The following is a 24,459-nucleotide window of genomic DNA, read 5'->3' on the forward strand; positions in this document are numbered from 1 at the left end:
GCAAGAGTATGGGTCATAAGCATGAACAGTGTCCTAATCATAAAGTGTTGGCTAGAGAACAAGGAAAAAAGAGTTACCATGGTCAGATAAAGGTATGGAGACCTATTTAGAAGAAGGTTAATGATTGCCAGCAGATTTTAGGGGTGGATACTGGTCAAGGGAACTCAAGGAAAGAGGGAGCTGTAATTGAGAAGAGAAGGAGTAATGTGGGGGTTCAAAAGGTTGGGATAAGCTCTGAAGATGTTGATCCTGGTTTGGGTGGGGATGGTAATGGGATGGATGAGGGTGGGGAGGGAATTTGTTACTTCTCATGAATAAGTGGGGATTTTGGAATGTTAGAGGCCTAAATAAGACTAGTAGGGTGTGTGATGTACTTTGCTTCATCAAACAACATAACATTGGTCTTTTTGGGCTTCTTGAAACTAGAGTGAAGGCTAGAAAATTTGCTGGTGTTTTTCCCAAGTTTGGGGGTGATTGGAGTGTTATCACTAATTACTCGAAGCATAGGGGAGGGAGAATTTGGGTTATATGGATGCCTGGGGTGTTTCATGTTGATGTTAGAAGAGTGGAAGGTCAATTGATCCACTTGGTAGCAAGGCATATTGCTTCTGGGTGCTCTTTTGATTATACAATTGTGTATGGTTTAAATGAGGCTAGTCAAAGAATGGAGTTATGGGATGACCTCATAAGTATCAGTAGAAATATTCATGGGCCTTGGATGATAGGAGGAGATTTCAATAATGTGTTAAATCTTGGTGATAGGGTTGGTTCACCAGTGACTTTGGTGGAGCTGGAGCAGTTCAGAGAATGTCTTAAGGATTGTAACCTGATGGATTGGAAGACTGAAGGGCTTTTTTTCACTTGGAATAATAAGCAAGATGGTGTTAGTAGAGTGTGTTCTCGGATTGATAGGGTGGCTGTGAATAGTGTATGGCAGGACTCATTCCTAGATGTACAAGCCAAATTTTATGCAGAAGGAGACATGGATCATTCTCCATGTGTCATTAATTTTGCTTCAATGGTGAGAAGTTCCAGAAAGCCTTTTAGGTTTTATAATATGTGGATTGACTCTCCTGAGTTTTTTAGCTCTGTGCAAGAAGCTAAGTCGAGTGATGTTCATGGTACAGAGATATTTAAAGTGGTGAAGAAGCTAAAGAGTGTCAAGCAAGCTTTAAAGGATTTAAACCTGACTCATTTTACAGATGTAGAGGTGGATGATGCTGAAGCTCATAAAAAATTGGTGGAAATACAGGGTCAGGTAAATGATGAGCCTGGAAGTCTCGATTTGATAAAGTTGGAAATAGAGGCAAGAAAAGCTGATGACACTGCTGGATTCGAATTCCTGAAGTAGAAGGCAAAGTTGCATTGGCTTAAGGATGGAGATTTTAATACTGCTTTCTTTCATGCAAGTTTAAAAAAGAGAAGAGTTCAAAATAATGTGTATTCAATTATGGACAATGCAGGGGTGTTGCATAGTGATCCAGATGTTATAAACTTTGCTTTTATTGATTTTTATACTAATCTGCTGGGGTCTCATTCTGCAGCTACTAGCAAGGTGCATCTAGAAGTTATTTAAGAAGGGCAAGTGTTATTTGGTGAAGCTGGGTTGGATATTTCTAGACCATCTCTAGTGATGATGTAAAGAATGCTATTTGGAGTGTTCAGGATGACAAAGCCCCAACACCGGATGGTTTTTCGAGCAAGTTCTACAAAGCTTGCTGGGGTGTGGTTAGGAACGATGTTGCTGCTGTTGTGCTTGATTTTTTCAGAAGTGGGAGTATGCTTAAGCAAGTCAACAATACTACTTTGTCTCTTGTTCCCCAAGTTGAAAATGCTGACAAAGTTACCCAATTTTGACCTATAGCTTGTTGCAATGTCCTATACAAAATCATTTCAAAGATGCTCTGTGCTAGGTTAAAAGAAGAGTTACCTGGATTGATCAGTGAAAATCAAGGTCTGTTTGTGAGTGGAAGATCTATCATTGATAATATCTTGATCTTCCAAGATATGCTTAAGGAGTATAACTGTAAGGGGAGGCCACCAAGGTGTACTATAAAGGTGGACCTTAGAAAGGCTTATGACTCTATAAGTTGGGATTTCATTGCTGAAATGCTAAGAGCTCTAAACTTTCCTGAGGTTTTTATTGGGTGGGTGATGCAATGTGTGATGACTCCTTCATTTTCTTTAATATTGAATGGTGGGCTGCATGGATACTTTAAAGGGAAGATAGGTATTAGGTAGGGAGACCCCTTATCCCCACTGCTTTTTGTAATTGTTAAGGAGTACCTTTCAAGATTGCACAAAAAAGTGGGTAAAAAGAGGCAGTTCAGATTTCATCATAGATGTTTTGGGCTTTCTTTGAATCACTTAATGTATGCAGATGATTTAATGCTATTTGCCTATGGGAATAAGAAGTATATTTCTCTTTTAATCCAAGCTCTCAAAGCCTTTGAACATTGTTCAGGTTTACAAGCAAATTCTAAAAAGACAGATGTTTACTTTGGCTGTGTTCCAAAGACTATTCAGCAAGGAATCCTGGAGTTTTCTTGGTTTGTGCAAGGTATTACTCCGTTTAGATATCTTGGTATTCCATTGGATACTAGAAAGCTCAAATTTTCAGATTATGATGTTTTGATTGATAAAATTCTTCATAAGATTCATTGCTGGAGCAGCAGGCATCTTTATTATACTACAAGAGATTTGTTGGTGAATTCAATTCTTATGAGCCTGCACACATATTGGGCCTAGGTTCTGCACACTTAATGTGATGCAATGAATTGTGCAAGTTTGCAGAGCCTTTCTTTGGGATGGTGCAGCTGATAAATCCCCCCCCCCCCCACATTGCTTGGGATTGGGTCTGCAAACCTAAGAATCAGGGAGGCTTAGGCATTTGAGACTACATTAAGTGGAATAAGGCTGCTCTTGGTGGATATGTTTGGAAAATTGTAAGGAAAATGGACTCACTTTGGGTCAAGTGGGTTCATAGTGTATACATTAAGGAGCAAGATTTCTGGGATCTGGTTCCTAAAATGAGGGATAGTTGGGGCTGGAAAATGCTCTGTAAAGTAAGGGATGATCTAAAGCAAGGGTTTACTGATAATAGGTGGATGAATAGCAAGATAAAATTGCTACCTGTTATAAGTAGCTTCAGGGATCTGGTGATAAGCAGCCTTGGACTAGCTGGGTATGGAATAGGTTTAATATTCCAAAGCATTCCTGATATGTTGGTTAGTAATTCAAAAACGACTAAGAACCTGGACTAAACTGTGCAGCTATGGTGTCTGTGACAGTGATTTGTGCTTACTGTGTGGGGAGGAGCCTGAAACTAAAGACCACTTGTTCTATACTTGCCCTTACAATTTAAAATGTATAAAAGAGATATGTGCTTGGCTGGATGTATGTTTAGATGGCTTAGGTTGGAATTGAGGTGGCTTGGAAAATTGGAGAAGGGTTATGACTTCTAAAGTGCAGCAACAAGCAATCCTTGCAGTGCTTGCTGCTGTAACTTACCACATTTGGGTGACTAGGAATCATGCGCTTTGGCAGAGAGCTATTATGTTGCCTAGTATAGTGGCGCGAACTATCAAGCAGGAAATTTGTGGTAGATTACAACAGCTAATCTCTCATATATGGTCTAGGAAAGAATGTAAATGGTTACAAAACCTTAAGTGTACAATGTAGTGTTGTTTAGGTGTTTGTTTATCCCGTTTTGTTTGGGGTGTTGTAGTTTGTAGGTGTTGTTTGGCTAGCTGTGTTTTTGGCTTTGCCTTGTTGGTGTGTTGTATGAGGGTTTGCCCTCCTCCTTGTTGGTAATGAAATTTCTTACTTACCAACACAAAAAACCAACACAAAAAAAATATATATATATATATATATATATATATATATATAATTATTATTATTATTATTATTAAATACTAATTATTATTATTAATAATAAATAATATTTGTTTTATTATTATTAACTATTATTATTAAATATTAATTATTATTATTATTATTATTATTATCTTTAAATGTTAATTATTATTATTATTATTAATTATTATTTTTAAGCAGAGTAGAGTAGAGTTTAGCAGATCTAAGCAGAATAGAGCAGAGTAGAGCAGATTTCAGCAGAGTAGAGCAGGTTAACAGAGTAAAGCAGAACAACTCAAAAGAACAGGGCCTAAGAACAGGGCCTTAGTTACTTAGAAGACTTCTATTACTACTTGGAACATATAAGTGGGGAGCCAAAGTGAAAATATGAATACATAACTTTCAAACTTCAAATGCAACTTTACCAAAAGATGGGTTCCTTTGGGCCAATAGACTAGTACAACATCTACAATAGACCTAGAAAGATTCTAAAGCACAAACCGTACTACTACCAAGATTTTTTTTTTAAAGATTTCTCTTGTTTGTCTGTTTGATTTCCCGTCAATAAATTTGAAATAGAAAACTAATTTTTTTTTTTATTTTTTTTTTTTTACAAAGAAATAGAAAACTACTTGTACATAGCTTAGCTAAAATTATGTTATTTAAGATAATTCATCTGAATTGAACTTACTGCTCAAATTTAACAGTCTGCCTGAAAAATCTAGCCAATTGTTTTTCTTTATTAATTATAAAATCTCACACGTAATAAAAACGATAACTTTGACCATTAATTTCTATAACCATCTATATATTACTTAAAATGGTATAGAAATACAAAACATTTATATACAGCCGGAGTAGGTACTTTGTAAGATGAATTGGGCTAGCAATAATAATTAAGGTTCGGACTAAATATATTTTCATGTAACATGATCAAAAATTGTGTAGCTTGAGCTACATGCATGACCATTAAAGTAAGCATGTAGGTGTATAATCAAGTATTATAGTTGGTTTGATTTCCTAAATAAAAATTAGTTGGTTCAAGTCTTGAGGGCCGGGTTAATATTGAATACTTGGAATTAAATTCTGTGTAAATCATTCGTTCTTAAGAACTCTGATCTCTTTTTACCCAAAAAATAAATAAGTAGACAGTGCATTATTGATTAACCTCGAGCTCTATTAATAACCGACATATATGATTGTTGAGAAACACATGATGAAATATTTTTTTATTGAAATAATTGAAAGAGAAAAAGTTTAAATTAGTAACCTACCAAAGTACCATGACAAAACTTTTATTAAAGTCAACATTTCTACTGCAAGTAATAAAAAGAGAAATAGAGAATGTGACATAGTAACAGTAGTAAATAACATATATTTAGGCTTTTGCTCTCTAATAAAACCTAGCAAGATAAAAGAAGTTGCATCGTGTCCAAAAATAAACCACAATTTCGCACCAAAAAATAAAAAATCAAATAAAAAAATTTAAAAAATCTCACAAATGCAGCCAAACAGAGTTTAAGCATTATTAAAGTATTGAGAGGACCTAAAGCTTTTTTTTCCATGAAAAAAGATGCTTTAATCGTTTTCATACTTTTAGACGAAACTAATTTATTTCATGTAACGTTTATATCAAACGGAAAAAATAAATATAATATAAAAAGGAGAAGAACTTTAGGTATCTACTAGAGATATGAAATATCGGAAAATATGTGTGATATATTTTCCGTAGATTTCATTAAGAGAATAATATACTTAGATTTATTTTATGTTAAGATATTATTTAGAGAATATATCTTTAAGATTTAAGGTTAGGCTAGTATATCTTTTAGGGAGATTGTTTCCTATGTTATGAGAGTAGTTTTTAGATGGTTAATAAAATTTTAAGATAACATTTTTACTTGAATGTTAAATATGGTCATATAATCCGTTATGATATGTAGGATATTTAGACATACGATATCATATGGCTTATATTTATATAATAGTGTACTTTTGTAGCTTTGTTTGTAAATAATAGATATATATGTTATTATTGACTTCAAATTACTTATATTGAGCTTAAATTATTTTCACTGAACTTAAAGTATTTTTACCAAAATAAAATTATTTTTATAAATTAAAAATTATTTTTTACTGATTCTCCATTATTTTTTAAATACTTCCTCCGTTTTTCTTTGTGAACTGCTAAATATCGCCCGCAAATCTTCACATAAAGCCCACAAATTAAAAGTAAAATGACCCTTTTGCCCTCAAACTAAAAAACACACCTTTATCTTCTCTCTACTCTAGTAAAAAACACACTCTCATCTTCTCTTAACTTTGTAGTCTCACTTTCTCTCTCTAAAATATTTTTTAAAAATGTCAAGGCGGCACCGGTGGCCGGAGCAAGGGGGTTTCGAGGTGGAAAGGTATGTTTTTTTTTTGTTAATTAAAAAAAAAACGGAAAAGGTGGTTGAACGGTGGCGGCGCCTAGCCCAGACGCCACCACCACGGTGGCGGCGCCTGGGCAGGACGCCGGTGCCACGGTGGCGGCGTCCACGTAAGGCGCCACCACCGTGGCACTGGCGTCTGGGACAGGCGCCACCCTCCTTTTATTTTTTTTTATTTTTTTTTGAATTTTTTTTTCCAATTTTTTTATTTTTTTATTTTTTTTATTTTTATTTTTATTTTTTTGTTTTTCCGGTTTTTTTTTAATTTTTTTTTCCAAATTTTTTTTTGGGTATTTTTAATTTTTTTTTTATTTATTAAGTTATTAATTTTTTTATTTTTAGGGTGTTAATTTTTTGTAATGTTTTTAATTTATTTTCCATCATTTGTATATAGTTTTATTTATTTATTTTTTAATTACTTTTTTTATGTTTATATTGTATATTTATATTGCATGTTTTGTTATTTTTTTGTATGTTTATATTGCATGTTTTGTTATTTATTTTTAATTACTTTTTGCATGTTTATATTGCATCATTATATGTTTATATTGCATGTTTTTTTTATTTTTTTTTGTTTTTGTGTGTATTTTCAATTCTTTTAATTTATTTTTTTCGATATTGTGTACTTTTCTTTTTAATGTCAATTTGTTAGTATTTTTTTTTTTGGGTATTTTTCATTTTTTTTGTCAAAATTTTTTGTTTTTTTTATTTATTAGGTTATTAATTTTTTTATTTATTAGGTTGTTAATTTTTTGTAATGTTTTGTTAACGAGCGTCCGCCAGAATGGATGAACCTGATCAACATGTAACGACGCCCTATCTTGCGTAATTACGCGGTGAATGGTGCATGCACAAGGTAGTCCATGAGTCACCGATATAGCACATCCGCACCGAATAGCCACTTCATCACCCAACTCCCTCATCCTGTTGTGCTCGCTCAGAATCAACCCCAAGCAGTAGTGTGACACACGACCATGGAGAATCTTAAATATGAAATGGCTATACATCGTGCCATGTTGCCGTCTGGAGTCCTCGAGAGAGTTCTTGATGTCGTTCTTCTGAGTATCAATAGCCTTGTTTATTCTCTCGAACAGTGTATCCAGAGCAGAGGTGGAAGAACCAATCCAGTCCTTCAGAGCTCTATGAGCGCTCTCAACTCTACATGTGGTAGTGTTTCCAAAATGAAGAACTTGGTTTGTCCAATATTTGACAAGCTTTTCCCTCTGAGGCACCCACTGCTGCATCACATAGTCTACAATTGTCGGGCACCATTGGTACGCATCCTTAAAGTTATCCAAGGCTCGGTGGTACTCTGCCTCTGTGGTAGCTTGCAGGATCTTCCGCCACTTACCATTTACCAATCTCTCTGCTGAATCTAAGTTCTTGTTGAAAAGGTTGTAGGCTTTGACTTTCACGCAGTTGTTGATGTGCCATGTGCACAGTAAATGGCTCGACTCCGGAAACAGCTCCGCTATAGGGGCAAAGAGACCTCCCTCACAATCGCTGACGATGGCCGATGGCTGAACATTTGGGCCGATGTAATTTCTCAACTTCTCCAACACCCAACGGTAACTCGCAGCCGTCTCATCCTTCATGACTGCATAACCAATCAAAAAGTTCTGGTTCGTTGGAGTCATCCCAACCATCTCAACCAGTGGGAACTTGTACTTGTTTGTCTTGTACGTTGAATCGATCAGAATCACAGATGGCCAAGACAAAATCATATCAGCACAATCAGGATGCACAAGGAACAAATGAGTCACCTCCGATGTGTCTTCATCAGATTCAAACCAGTACAGGTAACCACGTGCTTGTGCCTGGTGTAGAAGCTGCTGTATAGGGTTCCTTCCCTCTGACCGTTCAAACCTTAATTTCTGTCTGACGTTGTAGATGTGTCTTCGGTTTGGCTGGTCTTCAGGAAATTTCTCCAACACAGATTCTAATATTTTAGCAGGCTTCACTTGAGCATCACTCATTTCTTTTACAACTAGTTTCGCAGCAGGACTTAACCGCTTAACTATCGATGACCCACTTCATATACTATCATCTCATGGTTGTGATACCCCCATTTACCGTAACCCTTCACTTCCCAACCGTCACACCTTTGCTGTTGTCGAACCTTTACTCTGAACTGACACCCACAACCTTTCCGCTTTGTATCAAACCGAATCGCTTGACTGAAATCTCGTTCCTCCCTTTTGCGATAACGGTCGCATCTCAAAATGCGATCCATTCTACCATCCCGTTGAGATTTATGACTTGCTACTACTAAACAAAAACCTGATCTAATTGCAACTTATTTCGCCCAATCAACCGCTTGTTGAGCATCTTCGAACAGACCATCGTGTACAAAAATCCCACTATAATCATTTTCGTCTCCACAATAATCCTGCAACAATAACATATAAATATAATCACATAAGATTAGATTAAATTAATACATTTGACACAAAATTAGCACAAAAGTAATTTCTAAACTTTAAATTTCTAAATATCATTTCCACTCTTAACGCATAATACATTTAACGTCTAAATTTACACATAATTAACACAAAACTAACACGTAATTATATATAAAAGTATTCACACACATACAATTTAAAACATACATTTGGTTATTAAAACGTGCAATATGAACTTCAAAAAATTAAATACAAAATAAATAAATAAAAGAATATACTAATAACGGAAAAAAAATATAAACATAAAAAAAATTAACCAATTTGACAAAAAAATATATACATAAACAAAACAATATATAAAGTGCAAAAAATATAACCAAAAACAATAATAAAATATAAACAACAAACAAAGAAATGAAAAACATAAACAAAAAGTATTCACACACATACAAATAAAAACATAAATTTGTTTATGTTTAGAAATAATTAACACATATTAAAACAAAATGTCAAACTAAACCATATTTTTGTTTTTTTTTTTTAAATTATTCACACATTTTTCAAACATAATTTCAAATTAAATATTATTTTTTAAAAAAAATAAATTATTATCCACATTTAATTCCAAATTTATCAAAATTAAAAAAAAAAAAACAAAAATAAAATAAAAAAAAAAACAAAAATAAAAAACATAAACAAAACTTAAAATTAAATTAAAAAAAAAACCAAAAAAAAAAACAAAAATCAAAAACATAAACAAAAGTTTAAATTAAATTAAAAAAAAACTAAAAAAAAAACCAAAAAAAAAAAAACACAAAACACAAAAATCAAAAACATAAACAAAAGTTTACATTAAATTAAAAAAACAAAACAAAACAAAAAAATTGTAAAACACAAAAATCAAAAACATAAACAAAAGTTTAAATTGAATAAAAAAAATAAAATTAAAACGTGGTAGTGGCGCCTGGCTAGGCGTCACCGCCACGGTGGCGGCGTCCTGGCAAGGCGCCACTGCCATGGCACTGGCTTCCCTGCCAGGCGCCACCGCCATGGTGGCGGCGTCCTGGCCAGGCGCCCCACCCACGGCAGTGGCTTCCTGGTAGGACGCCAGCCGCCACTTCGTGATTTTAAACGGCTTCGTACCTCGTTTTTCCGTGTCGACGGCGGCTCTCTGGTGCATCTAGCCGACGATGAGTGCTCTTCGGTGTCCCTCGGCGATCCAGTGCTGCTCCACATTTTTGGTGAGTGAAAATTTCGTTTTCGGTAAAAATTAAAACAAGGGCAAGAATGTCAAAATTTTTAGAAAATGTGGGCTTTATGTATAAAAACGTGGGCGATGAATAACAAGTCCCTTGCACCATAAGGACTTTTACACTATTCACTTAATCTTTTTTTACCATCATTTGTGATTTGTTCATTAGGAAAAACATAATCAAGTGGGATCTAGTTAGATTCGTCTCGAAATCTACTTTTCAAATATCAATTTTTTTTTACAATTTTTACAAAAGTATAATTGGAGATATTAATAGTTAAATTAATGCATTGACAAATGTGAAATCCCTCATGGTGCAATAAAAAAAGAAAGGAAAAGTAAATTAAATAACAATGCATTTTGTATGCGGCTAGCCACACCATCTTGCCGGACAAAGTAACTCCTATAAAACTGACTGAGTAACCCTGTAATACTAACTGAGTAACCTCTAACACTGACTAAGTAACCCCTATCTATAACACTGATTGAGTAACAACCACTAGAACACTAACCAAGTAACCCTTATAGCACCAACGAAGTAACTCTTAAAATAGTTGGTGACACGGTTTGATCAGCTATATATAAAAGTTTGTGATTAAATATATTATAAATGGATCTTATTTTAAAGAATTTTTTAAAACAAGTTTGATGATGGAAATAGAATTGGGTTATAGGATACTTATAAAATGTTAAGATTAATTTTGTATATGTGAAATATTAGAATTCTATCGATAATAAAACTCTATACAACAATTTTATCTTAAAAGATCTATCCAAAATCTCTTACTTAGCATCACACGTATCATTAATGACTATTTATCGCCTACATAGCGCGACACTTGGCGAAAAACTGGAATACCAAGTGCCGCTGTCTCGTAGCCTGAATGAGAGACCGGCTTTATATATTAGTGATATAATACTCTACCTATTGATCAATAATGAACAAGCCATTCAATTCTCTCTCTCCTCTTAATCTGTCAGTATCTTAGCCAAAGAACTTGAAAATAATTGTAGTAAGGGGCCTATGAAATGAATAGTAACACCCTATGACAACTATGTATATTATTGCAACAATTTTGTGTGTTAAGGTGGTAATCGCACATTCATAACTAAATTGGAATTATTGGAATTTATTAGTGGCTTTTAACAAAGGTTGCAACAATCTGAAAGACGTCTAATAATGTAGTCATTAGATTATGTTTGTGGATTGAATAGGTGTATAAAAGTAGAGATTATAAGATTTTTAAATAGTTTGTATTTGTTTTGATGTATGGTGTAAGTGTAAATAAGTTTTTAGATTGGGGTGCGGTGGTGTGTGCTCTATAAACCTATATCATGAGTGAAACTTAGGTTGACGATCTACTTTGTAAGATTTGAGGGTTGATATACATGTATCTTGATTTTTTTAATGGAAGTATAAGTCGATATGATGAAAAAGAAATTTATCCAGAAATACATATGAACGATGGATGTATCATTGAATTTTTGTAAAGTCCTCTCGAAGATGGGTTAACCTTTCTAGAAAAACCCTTATATTTATTGTGCTATTGTACTAATGATGAAGGAGATATTGCACAATCAAGAAGAGAAGAAAAAAAAAAGATAGAGCGAAAGCTAATGAGGGGATATGGTATGATTGTATGAGTATATAGTTTGCTATAACAGATGGGGGAAAGCTTAGAAGCCCACAAATCAGAAACCACAGCAAGGTTCCATCCTAAAACCAATAACAATTAGAGGAGTAATCCGCTTGGATTATAAACTGAAAGTCTTTTGCTTTCTTTTTCAATGTGGGACAAACCCTACTCACATTTGCACCTAACAGACTTCCTAAAATTTCAACCATAGAAGTGATACCCTTATGATCCTTAAAGATCTATGTTCCAGCCGGTATTTTGTTTGGCCTTCAATGTATATTTGTCAATTAATATGTTTAGTTTTATACTAGCTAGCTAATTTTATAAAATGTATATATAAAATGAAAATGCACATTAGTACAACTCAAAAATAACCCTACATGACAATTTTTTCTTTCTTATTATATATATATGTAATCTACTAAAGGTAGACAAAGTTATAACAATTCTATGTATCACATGAATTTTTTTTATTTATTATTTTTTTTTCCAGATAATATATCATATCAATTCTGTATATGTATCTAATGAGATGAAAAAAAAAAAAAAAAAAAAGATAGGTTAGAGAGAGATTGGTGTTCCAAAATAATACTCAATATTTAAATAAATGAAACGTTTTGATTTCATGGAGTTAGGAAGGTTGGTTGAATTTGTTAAAATAATATGTAGTGTGGTATAAGTTTGAAGAAAGAAAAAAAAAAGTAGTGGATTTTTTTAGGGACTATCATTTATAAAAATATTATTAAAAAAATAGAGAGAATATTATTAAAAAATAGAGAGAAGTTACTAAAAAAAGTAAATGTTTTATTTATTAAAACACGGTTGTAAATGGAAAACGTTTCATTTATTTAAAGGAAAAATTGCATTAAATAATACCACCTTTCACCCGTCTGCTAAAAATAAGTCGATCTTTTGATTATCTCTAAATAATGCCACCTTTGGGGGGTGTCTGCTTTAACCAAGTTATTTTACCTACAACCTGAATAACCGGTTAAATTTTTTTTTTCTTTTTAATAAATTCATTTAACAATGTAATTAACTCTTAATAACAACTTTAATTATGATTTATTAACAAATTAATATATTTTAAAAAAATTCTTATGATTTATTAACCTCCACCCACCTTGTCTCAACAGCAACAACCAAACCTAGCATCCTCCTTCACAATCATCCACTACCAGCAACATCTGCTATCTCCACCGTTGTACCAAACCGCCACCAATCCCAATAGCCTCACACTAGGCGAAAATTGCTAATCAGCACCGGTTCAAAACCCCCATTTCGCACCGGTTTTGAACCGGTTCTGATTTGAGGGATGCCAAATCCCAAGACTTTTCGCACCGGTTCTTAATGTGAACCGGCGCGAAAAAAACCCCAAAAATATTAAAAAAAAAAACTTTTAGCACCAGTTCTTGCTGTGAACCGGTGCCTAAAGTGGACAAAAAATATTTAAAAAAAAACTTTTAGCACCGGTTCTGTTTCAAAACTGGTGCTAAAAATGCCCCAAAAAAATAAAAAATAAAAAAAAAATATTTTTGCATTTTTCACTTAAATTGATATATAAACACTAACATGTATATAAAGTTACATATTTTCATTAAAATAGGCTGTAATATTACAATTTTCGTCAAAAAAATAAAATACAAGGTTACACACAAATAAAATAAAATAAAATAAAATACAAGGTCTTTTAGTAACTTTTATGACACCAATTACACCTCGACCCATGTCAGCACTGTGAACCAGCAGATGACTTTTGATGAGCATAATTTCCACATTTCCAATTGCTCTACGATTAAACTTATATATTTCATATATTAAAGTCAAGATAATACCTTCATTATTCTTCAATAAGTTGACACAGATAAGGCTAGCAACCAAGAAAGTGGGAAAAATTGTGACTAGGATAATTCAGTTTTCCATGGAGAAGAAAGTCTAAGAATAATCATCCCAGGTACAGATCATCATGAAGCTTTTTAAGCATTCTAAATAATAGAATGTAGGCTATAAATCTAAAATAAATATGGGTAGGCAGGCCAATTTAGTCAAATCTACTGAAAGATGAAACATATCTTGATAAATGAACATTACTATAAACCCACTATGCTGCAGTCAACAACCACTAAGCTTTTTTTTTTTTTTTTTTTTTCGGATTTGTAGGAAGCTGTAGCAAGAAGAAGTGTGTTAGTATTGACATAACTCTTCAGATCCAACATCACTGAATTAATTATTTACACTTTACAAGCATTTGACAACAAACAAGCTAGCAAATTTCTCAACCAAAACCGTTCAAATGAGAATTACACCATATCTTACATCCATACCAGGGAAATTTCATCCTCTGAAGCGTGAGCTCGTTCCAAGCAAAGCAACTGCCTCACCCAGAGTTCCCCAATCCAGGGGCAATTACTTGTGGCTCTACTGATAACATTATTTACAACATTTCCAACCTGAAATAAACCTGCAGACTCTTCAAATTTCAAGTATTTATGTGAAACATAACAAAATACATCTCAAAACCAATAAATGGGGAATATGAGTTTAAAGATAGATAATTAATAAAAGTTATAGTCCTTACATTCTACTAGAACCAGTATGAAGCATCATTTGGTCACAAAATAAACGTCAAGCACATCATAAACCCACTAGTCCACATACAAAGGCAAGATAAATGAACATTACTATAAAACCACTAAGTTGGGCAGTCAACAACCCAAGAGGTTAAGTTAGCTTAGCCTTTGTGTAATTTACGTCAAAGCTAAGCTAAGGTCTCCAAATCCACAACTTATTTTATCCAGTTCCTTTTAAAGGGAAAATAAATTAAAAACATTGGATCAAGACAATAAATTAGCCAAGAGATTTTTGTAATTTGAGATAACTCTGCAATAACACATGCCTAAAGAAGAAAACCTGGTTGTTATTGAACTTCTATAAGTCAAGAACAGATGAATGGCACTTTAATTGTGATTAAAAACAAATCCCAGACTGAAGAATATGTTACTCGAGTCCTTGAGGTATCCTTTAAACTAGAAGTACGGAATTGAAAGAGCAAAGGAATAAGTTCAGCAATAGAAGTTTAGACACGAATAATGACAAGATAGCCAAAGAAATAACCCCAAAAATCTAAACCATAAACACATGCCATGAGTTGAAATTTCTATCAGGTAACGTAGTTTTTTAGATCACCATCAGCAGCACTAGAAATTACATCTTAAATTAAATATAAATTGAAAGCAAAGGCAAGCTTAATTTTCCAGTATCTTAAAATTATAGATGTTACTACTGTGAGGCTTTTCAGTTGCATGAGTTCTTAGCACCATAATATGAGCAAACAGTTGAAGGTCATGTACCAACTATTACGATATATCAGAACATTGCACATTTATTCTATAATAATAGCTTCAAGATAGTAAAAATATCATTATTTTAATTTCATCTGAAAAACATCTAAAAAGGTACATTTGTAACAATCAAGTTAAATACATAGAAAAGGTATCTACAACTACAAGAGCATCACCTCTTCTTGAAGAAAATGGAGGATACACGTGTAGATCAATATGAGGAAAATCACCTCTTCGCTTGGAGATATGTTGAAAGCACTTTAATTCCAGCCTTTTGAGCTTCATTATCACACTTGACAAGAGCATCTTCCAAGAACAAAACCAATGGATCCAGAAAATTCTCGGAAGAGACAAAAGCATAAGAAGGATTATAGTCAATTAAATAAGTATAAACATCTTGAATAGCTGTACACTGTGATTCCCAAGGAAGTTCCCTGAGATTAGAGAAGAACCGTTTTCTAATGTCATTAATGCTAGAGTAGAACTGAAATTTTTGAAATTCAACATAAATCAACTTCTTAATAGAGCCAAAACTATGCTCAAGCTTAGCATGTGACATACTACTGTAACTGCTATCAAGAGATCCAAGGGGTAAGTTGCTCATAATTTTGACTCACCAGATGAGTTAATCGCTGATCTTTTAGGGGATCCTTAGGTTTCAGAATCTGGATTTGCCAAAAATTTAGCTAGTCCTTCAATCTGCACCCATTGAACAAATTAGATTCAATTAAGCCTTTTCAATTAAAATTATTTGCTTATTGAATTGCAATAAAAATCCATTCCACAAATTTAATTTAACTTTGATCAGGTATTAACTTCATTTCTAGCAAGCTGCACAATCCAATATCAACTTATTACCTATAATAGCTCCGAATTCCAATTATAATGACATATATTCATTCATACACTAACAATATACAAAGAGAAGACATCGTATAAAAGCCTAAATTTAAAAATTAGTCTTTCGGCATTCATTAGGTTAAGCATAAATGTATGCAACTCACCGGAACATCAAACATCAGAATTCATTTGATTCAAACCATAAATAAAACTGACAATTTCATAAACAATTTAAAACAAGACTCTAGCCAGCATATTTAAATCAGATTTCTTGATACCAAACACCAAAAATAGGAAAAATTAACACATTCATAAGCACAAATAAAGAGCCCCACTAATCACTGAACTTAAATAAAATAACTAATTGAATAGATCTCTAATTCAAATCGGTCACAAAACTAATTCAATAAAAAAGACCCACAAAACTGATCACGACAGATCTTCATATATCTAAAGAGAATAAGCAATTCTACCAACTATTTTCACAAAGAAACACATAATTATCAAAGTAACACTAGAAAATCACAAAATTAACAAGAATTACAAACACCCAGATCAATCATTTCCATCAATCAGCTTCAAGATTATCAAAAATGATATGAATAACAAAGAAAATGACATGCATGCTTCAGAAATTGGCCGATAAAAAATGAAATGAAAACCCAGATAAGAGTAATAAACCCTAATATTTTAGTAAACGACAAAAATTGATCAAAATTACAGAAATTAAAAAATCGATAAGTACTTTACTTAGGAGAGTAACATAGAGTGAAAGATCGAGCAAGATGAAGAAACATCGAGCAAGATGAAGAAACCTCGAGAAAGAAGAAGTGTAGCCTGCTGATATTAGTTTGCCTCTTTGTGTTCAACAACATCAATTTAATCACCACCAACTCCAGCCTCCAATTATTGCAGCATCAGTGTAATTCGAAACCCTAGAAATTAGAGAGAGGTGATTGGATATGAGATTGAGATTTAGAGGTATAACAAGGGCGATAAACCCTAGAAAACGATTGGTAGGGTAAAAGGAGGCTAGAGGAGAGAGCACGAAAAGAAAAGGGGAGAAAGAATCTGTGAACGGCGGCAGTTGTGGTTGCAGCTGCGGCTGAAGGTTTGGTTGAGGAGAGAGAGGAGAGCATATGAGGAGAGAGAAGAGAGAGAATGGAAATGAAAAAAGAACGGGAAAGAGAGTAAAATAGGGAAAGAAGAAGAGAAGTAGGCCGATTTTTTTTAAAATTTCGCACCGGTGCTAAAACACTAAGTTCGCACCGGTTTGGTTTGAACCGGTGCGAAAAAGATACTTTTGCACCAGTTTAATAAGAACCGGTGCGAAAAGTCTTTTTCCCAATCCCGCCCATTTCTTTTACCACCGGTTTTCAGGAACCGGTGCGAAAAGTGCGGTGCCTATTTCATTTTTTCTACTAGTGTCAGCACCAAAAACACACTCAACACCACCAATTCAGCCTCATGCAGCACCATTAGCAACACCACCACATTCAGTCCCTTCGCCAATCCCACCCACCATCGATTGAACCAGCCACCCCTCATCACCGCCACCCACATCAACAACACCAAAAACCGGTACCTCTAACCCTAAACCACCAGCCCGAAACCAACCTAAACGAGATTTAGGGTTTCGTTTATGGTGGTGTCGGGCTGGTGTTTAAGGGTTAGGGGTGGCTGTTTTGGGTGGGGGAAGGGGAGGGGGATCGATTCAGGGTGGGGGAAGGGGAAGGGGGCCGATTCCGATGGGGAGGAATTGGGCAATTTTTTTGTGAAGAACCCTAAGTAAAATCGAAGTGGGGGTTTTCATTTGGTGATGTTACTTGCATAATTCTTGGTACCAAACTATTGTATATTGTAATGTGAGCGTTTTGATACCAATTTTATGCGTTTTGGTGAAGAAATGGGCATGTTTCCATTTTGTCCTCAAGCTTATACTTGAGCTTTAATGGAGTTTCCTCCATTGTTGTCTCTTCAAGCTTTTAAAATTTTTCAGTCTCAATGGTGGTGGGTGGGTTGTCAGTACGGCTCGAATACAGAGGCAAGCGAAGTCGGGGTAAGGGGAAAGGGGTGGTACGACCAATGGTGGTGGAGCTCGGCGCCGGCCGTACCGTCGTCGGTGGAGTCGTTGCGTGTGGGGGAGGGGAAGGGGAGGTGGCTGGAAGGTGGGAGATGTGGTGGCTGGGTCATGGGGAGGGGGAGGAGGATGGGATGGGTGGTTTTTTTTAAAAAAAATAATAATAATAATTTTAAAAAGTTAAAAACATTAAAAAATATATATTTTTAGACCAATAAAATGATGACACGTGTCCATATAATCTATTAATCAGGTTACCAACAGGTTACAACTTGTTTAAAGTGGACACCCCCCAAAGGTGATATTATTTAGAGATAATCAAAAGGTCGACTTGTTTTTAGCGGACGGGTGAAATGTGGTATTATTTAATGCAATTTTTCCTTATTTAAATGCGGAGGGAGTATTGTACAAAACTTACATGCATGTTATAAACTCTAAATAGCAACCTTGTCAGACCCTACTCTTTTGGACTTTTTTTTTTTTTAGAATTTCAGTTCAGTGCAGCTCTATTATATTCAATTTAGTTTAGTTCGACATATTATATTCAAATTAGTTATGTTCAAAAACATTCATTTCATTATTATAATTTGTTTTTTTGGTTAAACTTAGTTTAGTTTCATTTAATCCAAAAAACAGAGCCCTAGTCACCTAACAACTACTCCATATAAGATTAATTTAAATGCCCTTAAAATCATAAGTAAAATTTTGTGTAAGTAAAAGTACAATCACATAAATGAAAAATTATAATTGATTTATTTTTAATTAGTGAGTGTTTTGAGTGTAAGAATACATGCTTATCACGAGTTTTCCTATATTGGGCCATTGGAGTTTGGGCCACATAGACACACTCTCAATCATTTTAGCTTCTGATTGGGCCCTATGAAAGTCCAAACTTAAAGCTAAAGCCCATCAATAAGTTCAACCTAATGTATGTTGGAACATTTTTCAGATTGTTAATTTTGGAACTAAGTGATCGATAAGTGAAGTTTAATTACATAACTCAGCAGCTTTTAAATGATCCATAGTTTAATTTTTGACATAAATTATGTTAAATCATTACAAGACAATTACTTGACTAATATATTAAGGATGATAATATTGAATTATTGATGGTTCTGCTAAATTTGGAAAATTTCTCAAAGTAAGTCTCTAAGGGAAACAATTTTGGGTGGCGTTTTTACCCAAACTGAACTTTCTAAAAAATTAGCCAAGGTAAAAACGCCACCATGGTTGGCATTTTACACTCAGCCATAAAGCGCCAGCTTAAATGGGGTTTTTATCTGCAACACTCAGCCTGGCCTGCACACAAACACATCAACAGCAGCAACAACAACAGCAAGCCTGCACACAAACACAGCAACAACAACAGCAACAACAAAAACAACAACAACAAAAACAACAACAACAACAACAACAACAACAACAACAGTAACAACCACAACAACAACAACAACAACAACAGCGACAACCACAACAACAGCAACAATAGCAACATAAACAACTACAACAACAACTACAACCACAACAACAACAACCACAACAATAACAGCAACAACCACAACAACAACCACAACAATAGCAACATCAGCAAAAACAACAACAGCAACAACCAGTATAATGAAAAGAATGAATGCGTATGGTGAAGTTGATAATGAAAAATCAATTAAAAAGGTCAGTAAAATTGATAATATTTGTTTGGATACAATTTAATAGAGAATCCAATTACAACAAACTAACAAAAGAAGTTCTAAGATCCTGATTCATCTATTCTATGTAATTGTTGTCTATCAACTCGCGGTCTCCTAATACCGTTGTGAAAGGATATTGGGCAGAAGTCTGGGGAGGAGTCTGTTGGTTGGATGATGGTCCTTCCTGTGATGAGTATGGCGCAGACATGGGTATGGCGATATCCTCCTAATTGTCAAAAAACTACGGGGACGATGTAGGGGACGTGTGAGTCTGTCCCCTACTACTGTCGCCTACCTCACGGTGTGAACGGCGGTGTGATTGGTCCCGCCCCTGGATAAGATGGCCATGACCATGTCTTTGTAAGCTACTCACAATCATTGCCCGAATTTCATCCATCTGCGATATGGTGGGATATGATATGCTCAAGACTTCCAGTGCATCATGTATAGAAAGCATATCAAACGCCCTACATTAGTCATTAATAAGTCAATTTAATAATACCAAAAATTATAAATTGAAAAAAAAAAAATGTTCACCAAAAACTCACATATCCACTAATGTCTCCAAAAGCTGGCTGGTAATGCGTTGAGGGTGGGGTGTAGTAAGAGTTGATGAAGCGTCAGGTAATGTTCCTGAACCATATCATGTATGGATCGTGATACTCCATCAGGCCTTGAAAAGGCGCACCATCCGCGACGTGCTGCAACCGCTGATCCCACATGTCAATGAAAGGGGCATGCTGAACTGCCCAGTTCACGTCCCCCTTTCCTCGTCGGTCTGTCCTGTGCAACTGGACACTCGTGTCACACGTGGCAGGGACGGCTTGACAAAGGCCGAACTGTCGCATGACTCTATCGGGGAGGTGAGCCTCCACTACCTCAAAACAGATGAGGAATGTCATGGCACGCCACTCCATCTGATGATCATGAAGATATGGGGGCATGACATTGACTAGGTCAGGGACGTACGGATCCCACGTCACCTGCATTAACACGCCGTCGTTAATATCATAATTAACTTATTGAAACAATGAACGGGGTGTTAAATTAGTTTTTAAAGTGAACTATCACCTGAGACTTGCTCAGTCTGTCGAATGCGTCTTTGTAATACGGCAGACCCCTCGCTGCATGCACACGAGTAAGTCTCCGCTCCAACCACCTAATTATGTATATAATAACAGTGTTCATGAGAAATTAATAGCAAATTAAAACCATATGTGGAAAACTTAACAATAAGTCATACTTACCTGCAACCGTATGCCAAGTCTGGTGGAGGGAGTGGCGGCGCCTCATATGCATGCTCCTGATCGTCTTCCTCCTCCTTGTGTCGACGGCTAGCAGGCCTAGCTGGCCTACTAACGTGGATGTGCTCCCAAGCCCATAACTGTAATAAAAAACACAAGTTAAGTCTAGCCACCGTTAAGTACGTAATAGATAGAAAATGGTATGAAAGTAAAGGGCTACCTGAAGCACAATCAAGGGATCGCCGATCTCCCATCTATCTTTCTGGGATGCTCTGCAAAGATGCCAATACAAGGTCGCCAAACACGCACTACCCCAGCTGTAGTCACGTATACCCTCCTAGTTGTTCTTTAATAGCTGTAGGTAGATCAACTGTATGTGACTACCACTCTTGTTACTAAATAACGATCCTATAACAGGTACGCTCGAGCGTATCTCTGGACGACCCCATCATCAGCATCAGGAGGCAACTCCCCAAATGTCTCTCATAACCATATGTGTCTCAACCCTGTGCCTCTAATATCGGTGACCTCAGGCCTCTCCCATAACTCCCTCTCAACAAGGCCACGAGGGTCCTGTATAATGGGTCCTGTAACTGCCCTACCACCAACTGGGAGCCGTGTAAGTATCGCCACATCTCGGAGCGTGACGGTGGCCTCCCCAACTGGTAGACGAAAAGAGTAAGTCTCCCGTCTCCATCTCTCAACGAGCGTAGTAATTAGAGCTCGATCTATAGGTGTGAAGGCCATCCTATGAAATCCGCCAAAACCCGCAAAATTGATGTAATGTAGCACACGCGGGTCGACGACCCAATCTTCCACCACCCCTGCTAATGTGGTTCCTGCAAAGTAAGCACTGTGCTGGATCAACCTGTACAACAACAAAAAAATACATTATTGGATCAGTTAACAAAAAAGATGCCAAAAAACATTAAATATTTGGTAGATGAAAACTTACTGTTCGCTCCCATATGTCATGGCTCCGATGGGTGTCCTGAAGTGTCAGGACAGAAGGGTCAGCTCGTGGCGGTCCCTCTGTTTCTCCATGATCTCTGTTCATTGCACAATGTAAAACAAGAAGTCAGCTATATCCTAATTGAAAACATACACACAACATGGTATTAAAATAAGACATAAACTAAGACCACTACCAGTCACTGCCCGTTCGAAACGGACAAGATCTCTTATTGTGTCCTTCCTGACAACAACAACTACATTTGCTTGGTGGACGGTTAGTCTCATCCATTTAATTTCGTATACGCTTCGACTTTGGCCGACCATGTCCTCGGACCATGCTCCCTTCAACACATTGTTAAATGTTTCTGAGAAATTTGTAGTACATATACCATACCTACGACCAGCGTCATGAAACAAGGACCACCTATGAAACGACACATCCATAATGTACTCTAAGGACTTGACACAAGATTCGCCTATAGAGTGCATATCTTCATCAAAAAAATTTCTCGGCGTTGGTAAGCAGCAACCTTGAACCTATCTCTCATGTTGTTGTTCTTCACATGAGTCCTCAAGTTAGAGGCCATGTGTCGAACGCAAAACCTGTGAAAGGCCTGTGGCTCATGAAATCCAACATCCGGGTCAGTCATTGCAGCAATAATCGCAGCATGTCGGTCAGATATAACACATAAGCCCTCTCGATCAGTAACATGAACCCGAATGCAGCTTAGAAACCAAGACCTACTGGAGGTGTTTTCCCCTTCAACTATTGCAAATTCTAGAGGAAATACCTGAGAATTAGCATCAACACTTGTAGCAACCAAAAGTGTGCCTTTCTATTTCCCATACAAGTGTGTCCCATCGATAGACAAAACAGGTATGCAATGTTTGAACCCATCGATGCAAGGGCTTGAAGGCCCAAAACACTCGTTCAAACACCTCCATGTTGCTGTAATAAACGCCTTCAGCAATAGCTTTGTATTTCCACAAAACTACGGTGCCCGGGTTTGACTCTTGGAGGGCTTGCATGAATGAAGGAAGTCTATTGTACGAACTCTCCCAATCCCCAAAAATTTCCGCAATAGCTTTCTGTTTAGCATACCACGCTCTTCAATAAGGAACATCGAATTGAAATTTGTTGGAGATGAGATGTTGTATGAATTCAACTCACAAACATGGATCTTTCTACACAAACGACTTCACATAGTCACAGATTGTGGAGGAGTCCAAGTGTCGGTGATCGCTAGGCGGAACTTCAATTACGCAGTTCTCACGATGTGGGCCCTTATAAGATACGATCTTAAAGGCATGTGTGGTACGGTCAGATTTGTTTTTGTACCAAGTAGCGACCAACCACACTCCCTCTTGCAATTAAGATGAAGGACATTCTCATTCGACGTCACCATGGTGTAGAACTGATTCCGTTCTATGGAATACAATTTCACCATTTCGTATAGCACTTTCTTACTCTCGAAAATCATGCCCTTCTCAAATCCTCCCCCGACAACAAATGAAGTCTGGCTCCCCGAATCAGCCTAATACATGTCCACCTCATAGTTCTCGTTTATTTGAGTGAACCAAGGCAATGGAAATCTAGCAACAACATCATGAACAGACAAATTGTTGTTTATAACATCTTCCTCATCTCCGCCTTCACCCTCGTCGTTTGTATCATCATACATATCAAAAACAGACAATTCGTTGTTTACAACAGGTTCAGCATTCACCAAAGTTTGAAACGGTGTTGCTTGAACATGTTCTTGCGTAGGAGAGTAACTTTGCAACTGCATCGGTGATGAAATGTCATTGTTTGAGATAGATGGACCAGGTTGCTGCAACATTGACACCGACGCCCCTTCATGTACAGGTGCAGTAAAATGTGAATTGAATGAAATGTCAAATTGATCGTCGTGTAACATTCTACTGAAAGATCCCATTCCATATTCAGATGACGGAATGTTGTATGAGGGCATTTGTAACGAGCTTGCATTGTATGAGGAAAGAAATGTAGGTTGTTGCTTTGTCAAGCGAATAGTCTATTGAGTACATATAGGCACCATTTCCACATACAAATCAGTGGGAAGAGGCCTCATTGCAACGACACCCCTCAAAACCTCCAAATGGTCGTCATTCAATACAGGTAAGATTTGAATCCCACTGACACTTTAAAACCACATTTTAATGTCCAGTTCAACACTCGTTGGGTTTGAACCAGATATAGTATAAACCTTCTTCAACAAATCATTTGTAAGTCATACAAGGTTTCAATGCCAACAGTTCCATTTTTCCTCCTCTATACTCGACGTTCGATCCAACACACAAAATTTCACCCCCCCCAACGGCATAACAAAACAATCAATTGTGAACCCATGTTCTACATAACAATCGGAACACATATTAGATGACACAAATAAAGAACACAACTAAAACCACAATGATTCTATTAAATCCTCAAGCAAAGAGTATGTACAACGTAGTGTTCAACAACGTACTTATTTACCTACTTCATCAGCAATGTAGTATACATTTAAATGTACCTAATTCAACAAATTTGTGTACAACAGTGCGAAGATAAATATTGTCACAAAATTACTGTATTCAGTTTTTGTCATTACAGTCATAGTGCTCAGACAAACACAAAAGCAACCAATAACACTTAAGAAAGCAACATCAAATCAAATGGGCTAATACATGAATAGAAACCACAACAAATTATAGATTACAACAATAT

General features: G+C 35.8%; 3 protein-coding genes and 1 long non-coding RNA gene across 5 annotated transcripts; 3 read left to right on the forward strand and 1 right to left on the reverse strand.

The window, feature by feature from the left end:
• The first annotated feature begins 310 nt into the window (after nucleotides 1-310).
• LOC110729930 lies at nucleotides 311-1,351 on the forward strand. The gene has a single exon (XM_021909722.1). It carries the CDS (start codon nucleotides 311-313, stop codon nucleotides 1,349-1,351), a length of 1,041 nt encoding a protein of 346 aa, XP_021765414.1.
• A 548-nt stretch (nucleotides 1,352-1,899) lies between these two features.
• Nucleotides 1,900-2,768, forward strand: LOC110729931. Its single transcript, XM_021909723.1, has 3 exons — nucleotides 1,900-2,230; nucleotides 2,381-2,560; nucleotides 2,656-2,768. Exons 1-3 carry the CDS (start codon nucleotides 1,900-1,902, stop codon nucleotides 2,766-2,768), a joined length of 624 nt encoding a protein of 207 aa, XP_021765415.1.
• A 186-nt stretch (nucleotides 2,769-2,954) lies between these two features.
• Nucleotides 2,955-3,426, forward strand: LOC110729932. The gene is made up of 2 exons (XM_021909724.1): nucleotides 2,955-3,184; nucleotides 3,273-3,426. Exons 1-2 carry the CDS (start codon nucleotides 2,955-2,957, stop codon nucleotides 3,424-3,426), a joined length of 384 nt encoding a protein of 127 aa, XP_021765416.1.
• A 9,768-nt stretch (nucleotides 3,427-13,194) lies between these two features.
• Nucleotides 13,195-17,054, reverse strand: LOC110729856. Of its 2 annotated transcripts, none has more exons than XR_002512964.1 (3): nucleotides 16,578-17,054; nucleotides 15,099-15,621; nucleotides 13,195-14,031 (listed from the first exon to the last, which is right to left on the reverse strand). It is a non-coding gene; the product is annotated as an uncharacterized LOC110729856 (long non-coding RNA). The 2 variants fall into 2 exon arrangements; XR_002512963.1 differs by having other exon boundaries at nucleotides 13,195-14,042.
• Nucleotides 17,055-24,459: the final 7,405 nt, after the last annotated feature.

Source organism: Chenopodium quinoa, unplaced genomic scaffold (genome assembly GCF_001683475.1).
Source record: "Chenopodium quinoa cultivar QQ74 unplaced genomic scaffold, ASM168347v1, whole genome shotgun sequence".
NCBI lineage: Eukaryota > Viridiplantae > Streptophyta > Magnoliopsida > Caryophyllales > Amaranthaceae > Chenopodium > Chenopodium quinoa.

Excerpts from the sequence above, each read along its gene's own strand:
- LOC110729931 (XM_021909723.1), top strand. The coding sequence starts at position 1,900 with ATGCTCTGTGCTAGGTTAAAAGAAGAGTTACCTGGATTGATCAGTGAA. Across the intron at positions 2,231-2,380 it reads ATACTTTAAAGGGAAGATAG|ATGATTTAATGCTATTTGCC; the intron begins GTATTAGGTAGG and ends TAATGTATGCAG. Across the intron at positions 2,561-2,655 it reads GTTTTCTTGGTTTGTGCAAG|ATTCATTGCTGGAGCAGCAG; the intron begins GTATTACTCCGT and ends ATTCTTCATAAG.
- LOC110729930 (XM_021909722.1), top strand. The coding sequence starts at position 311 with ATGAATAAGTGGGGATTTTGGAATGTTAGAGGCCTAAATAAGACTAGT.
- LOC110729932 (XM_021909724.1), top strand. The coding sequence starts at position 2,955 with ATGGACTCACTTTGGGTCAAGTGGGTTCATAGTGTATACATTAAGGAG. Across the intron at positions 3,185-3,272 it reads AGCAGCCTTGGACTAGCTGG|CTATGGTGTCTGTGACAGTG; the intron begins GTATGGAATAGG and ends TAAACTGTGCAG.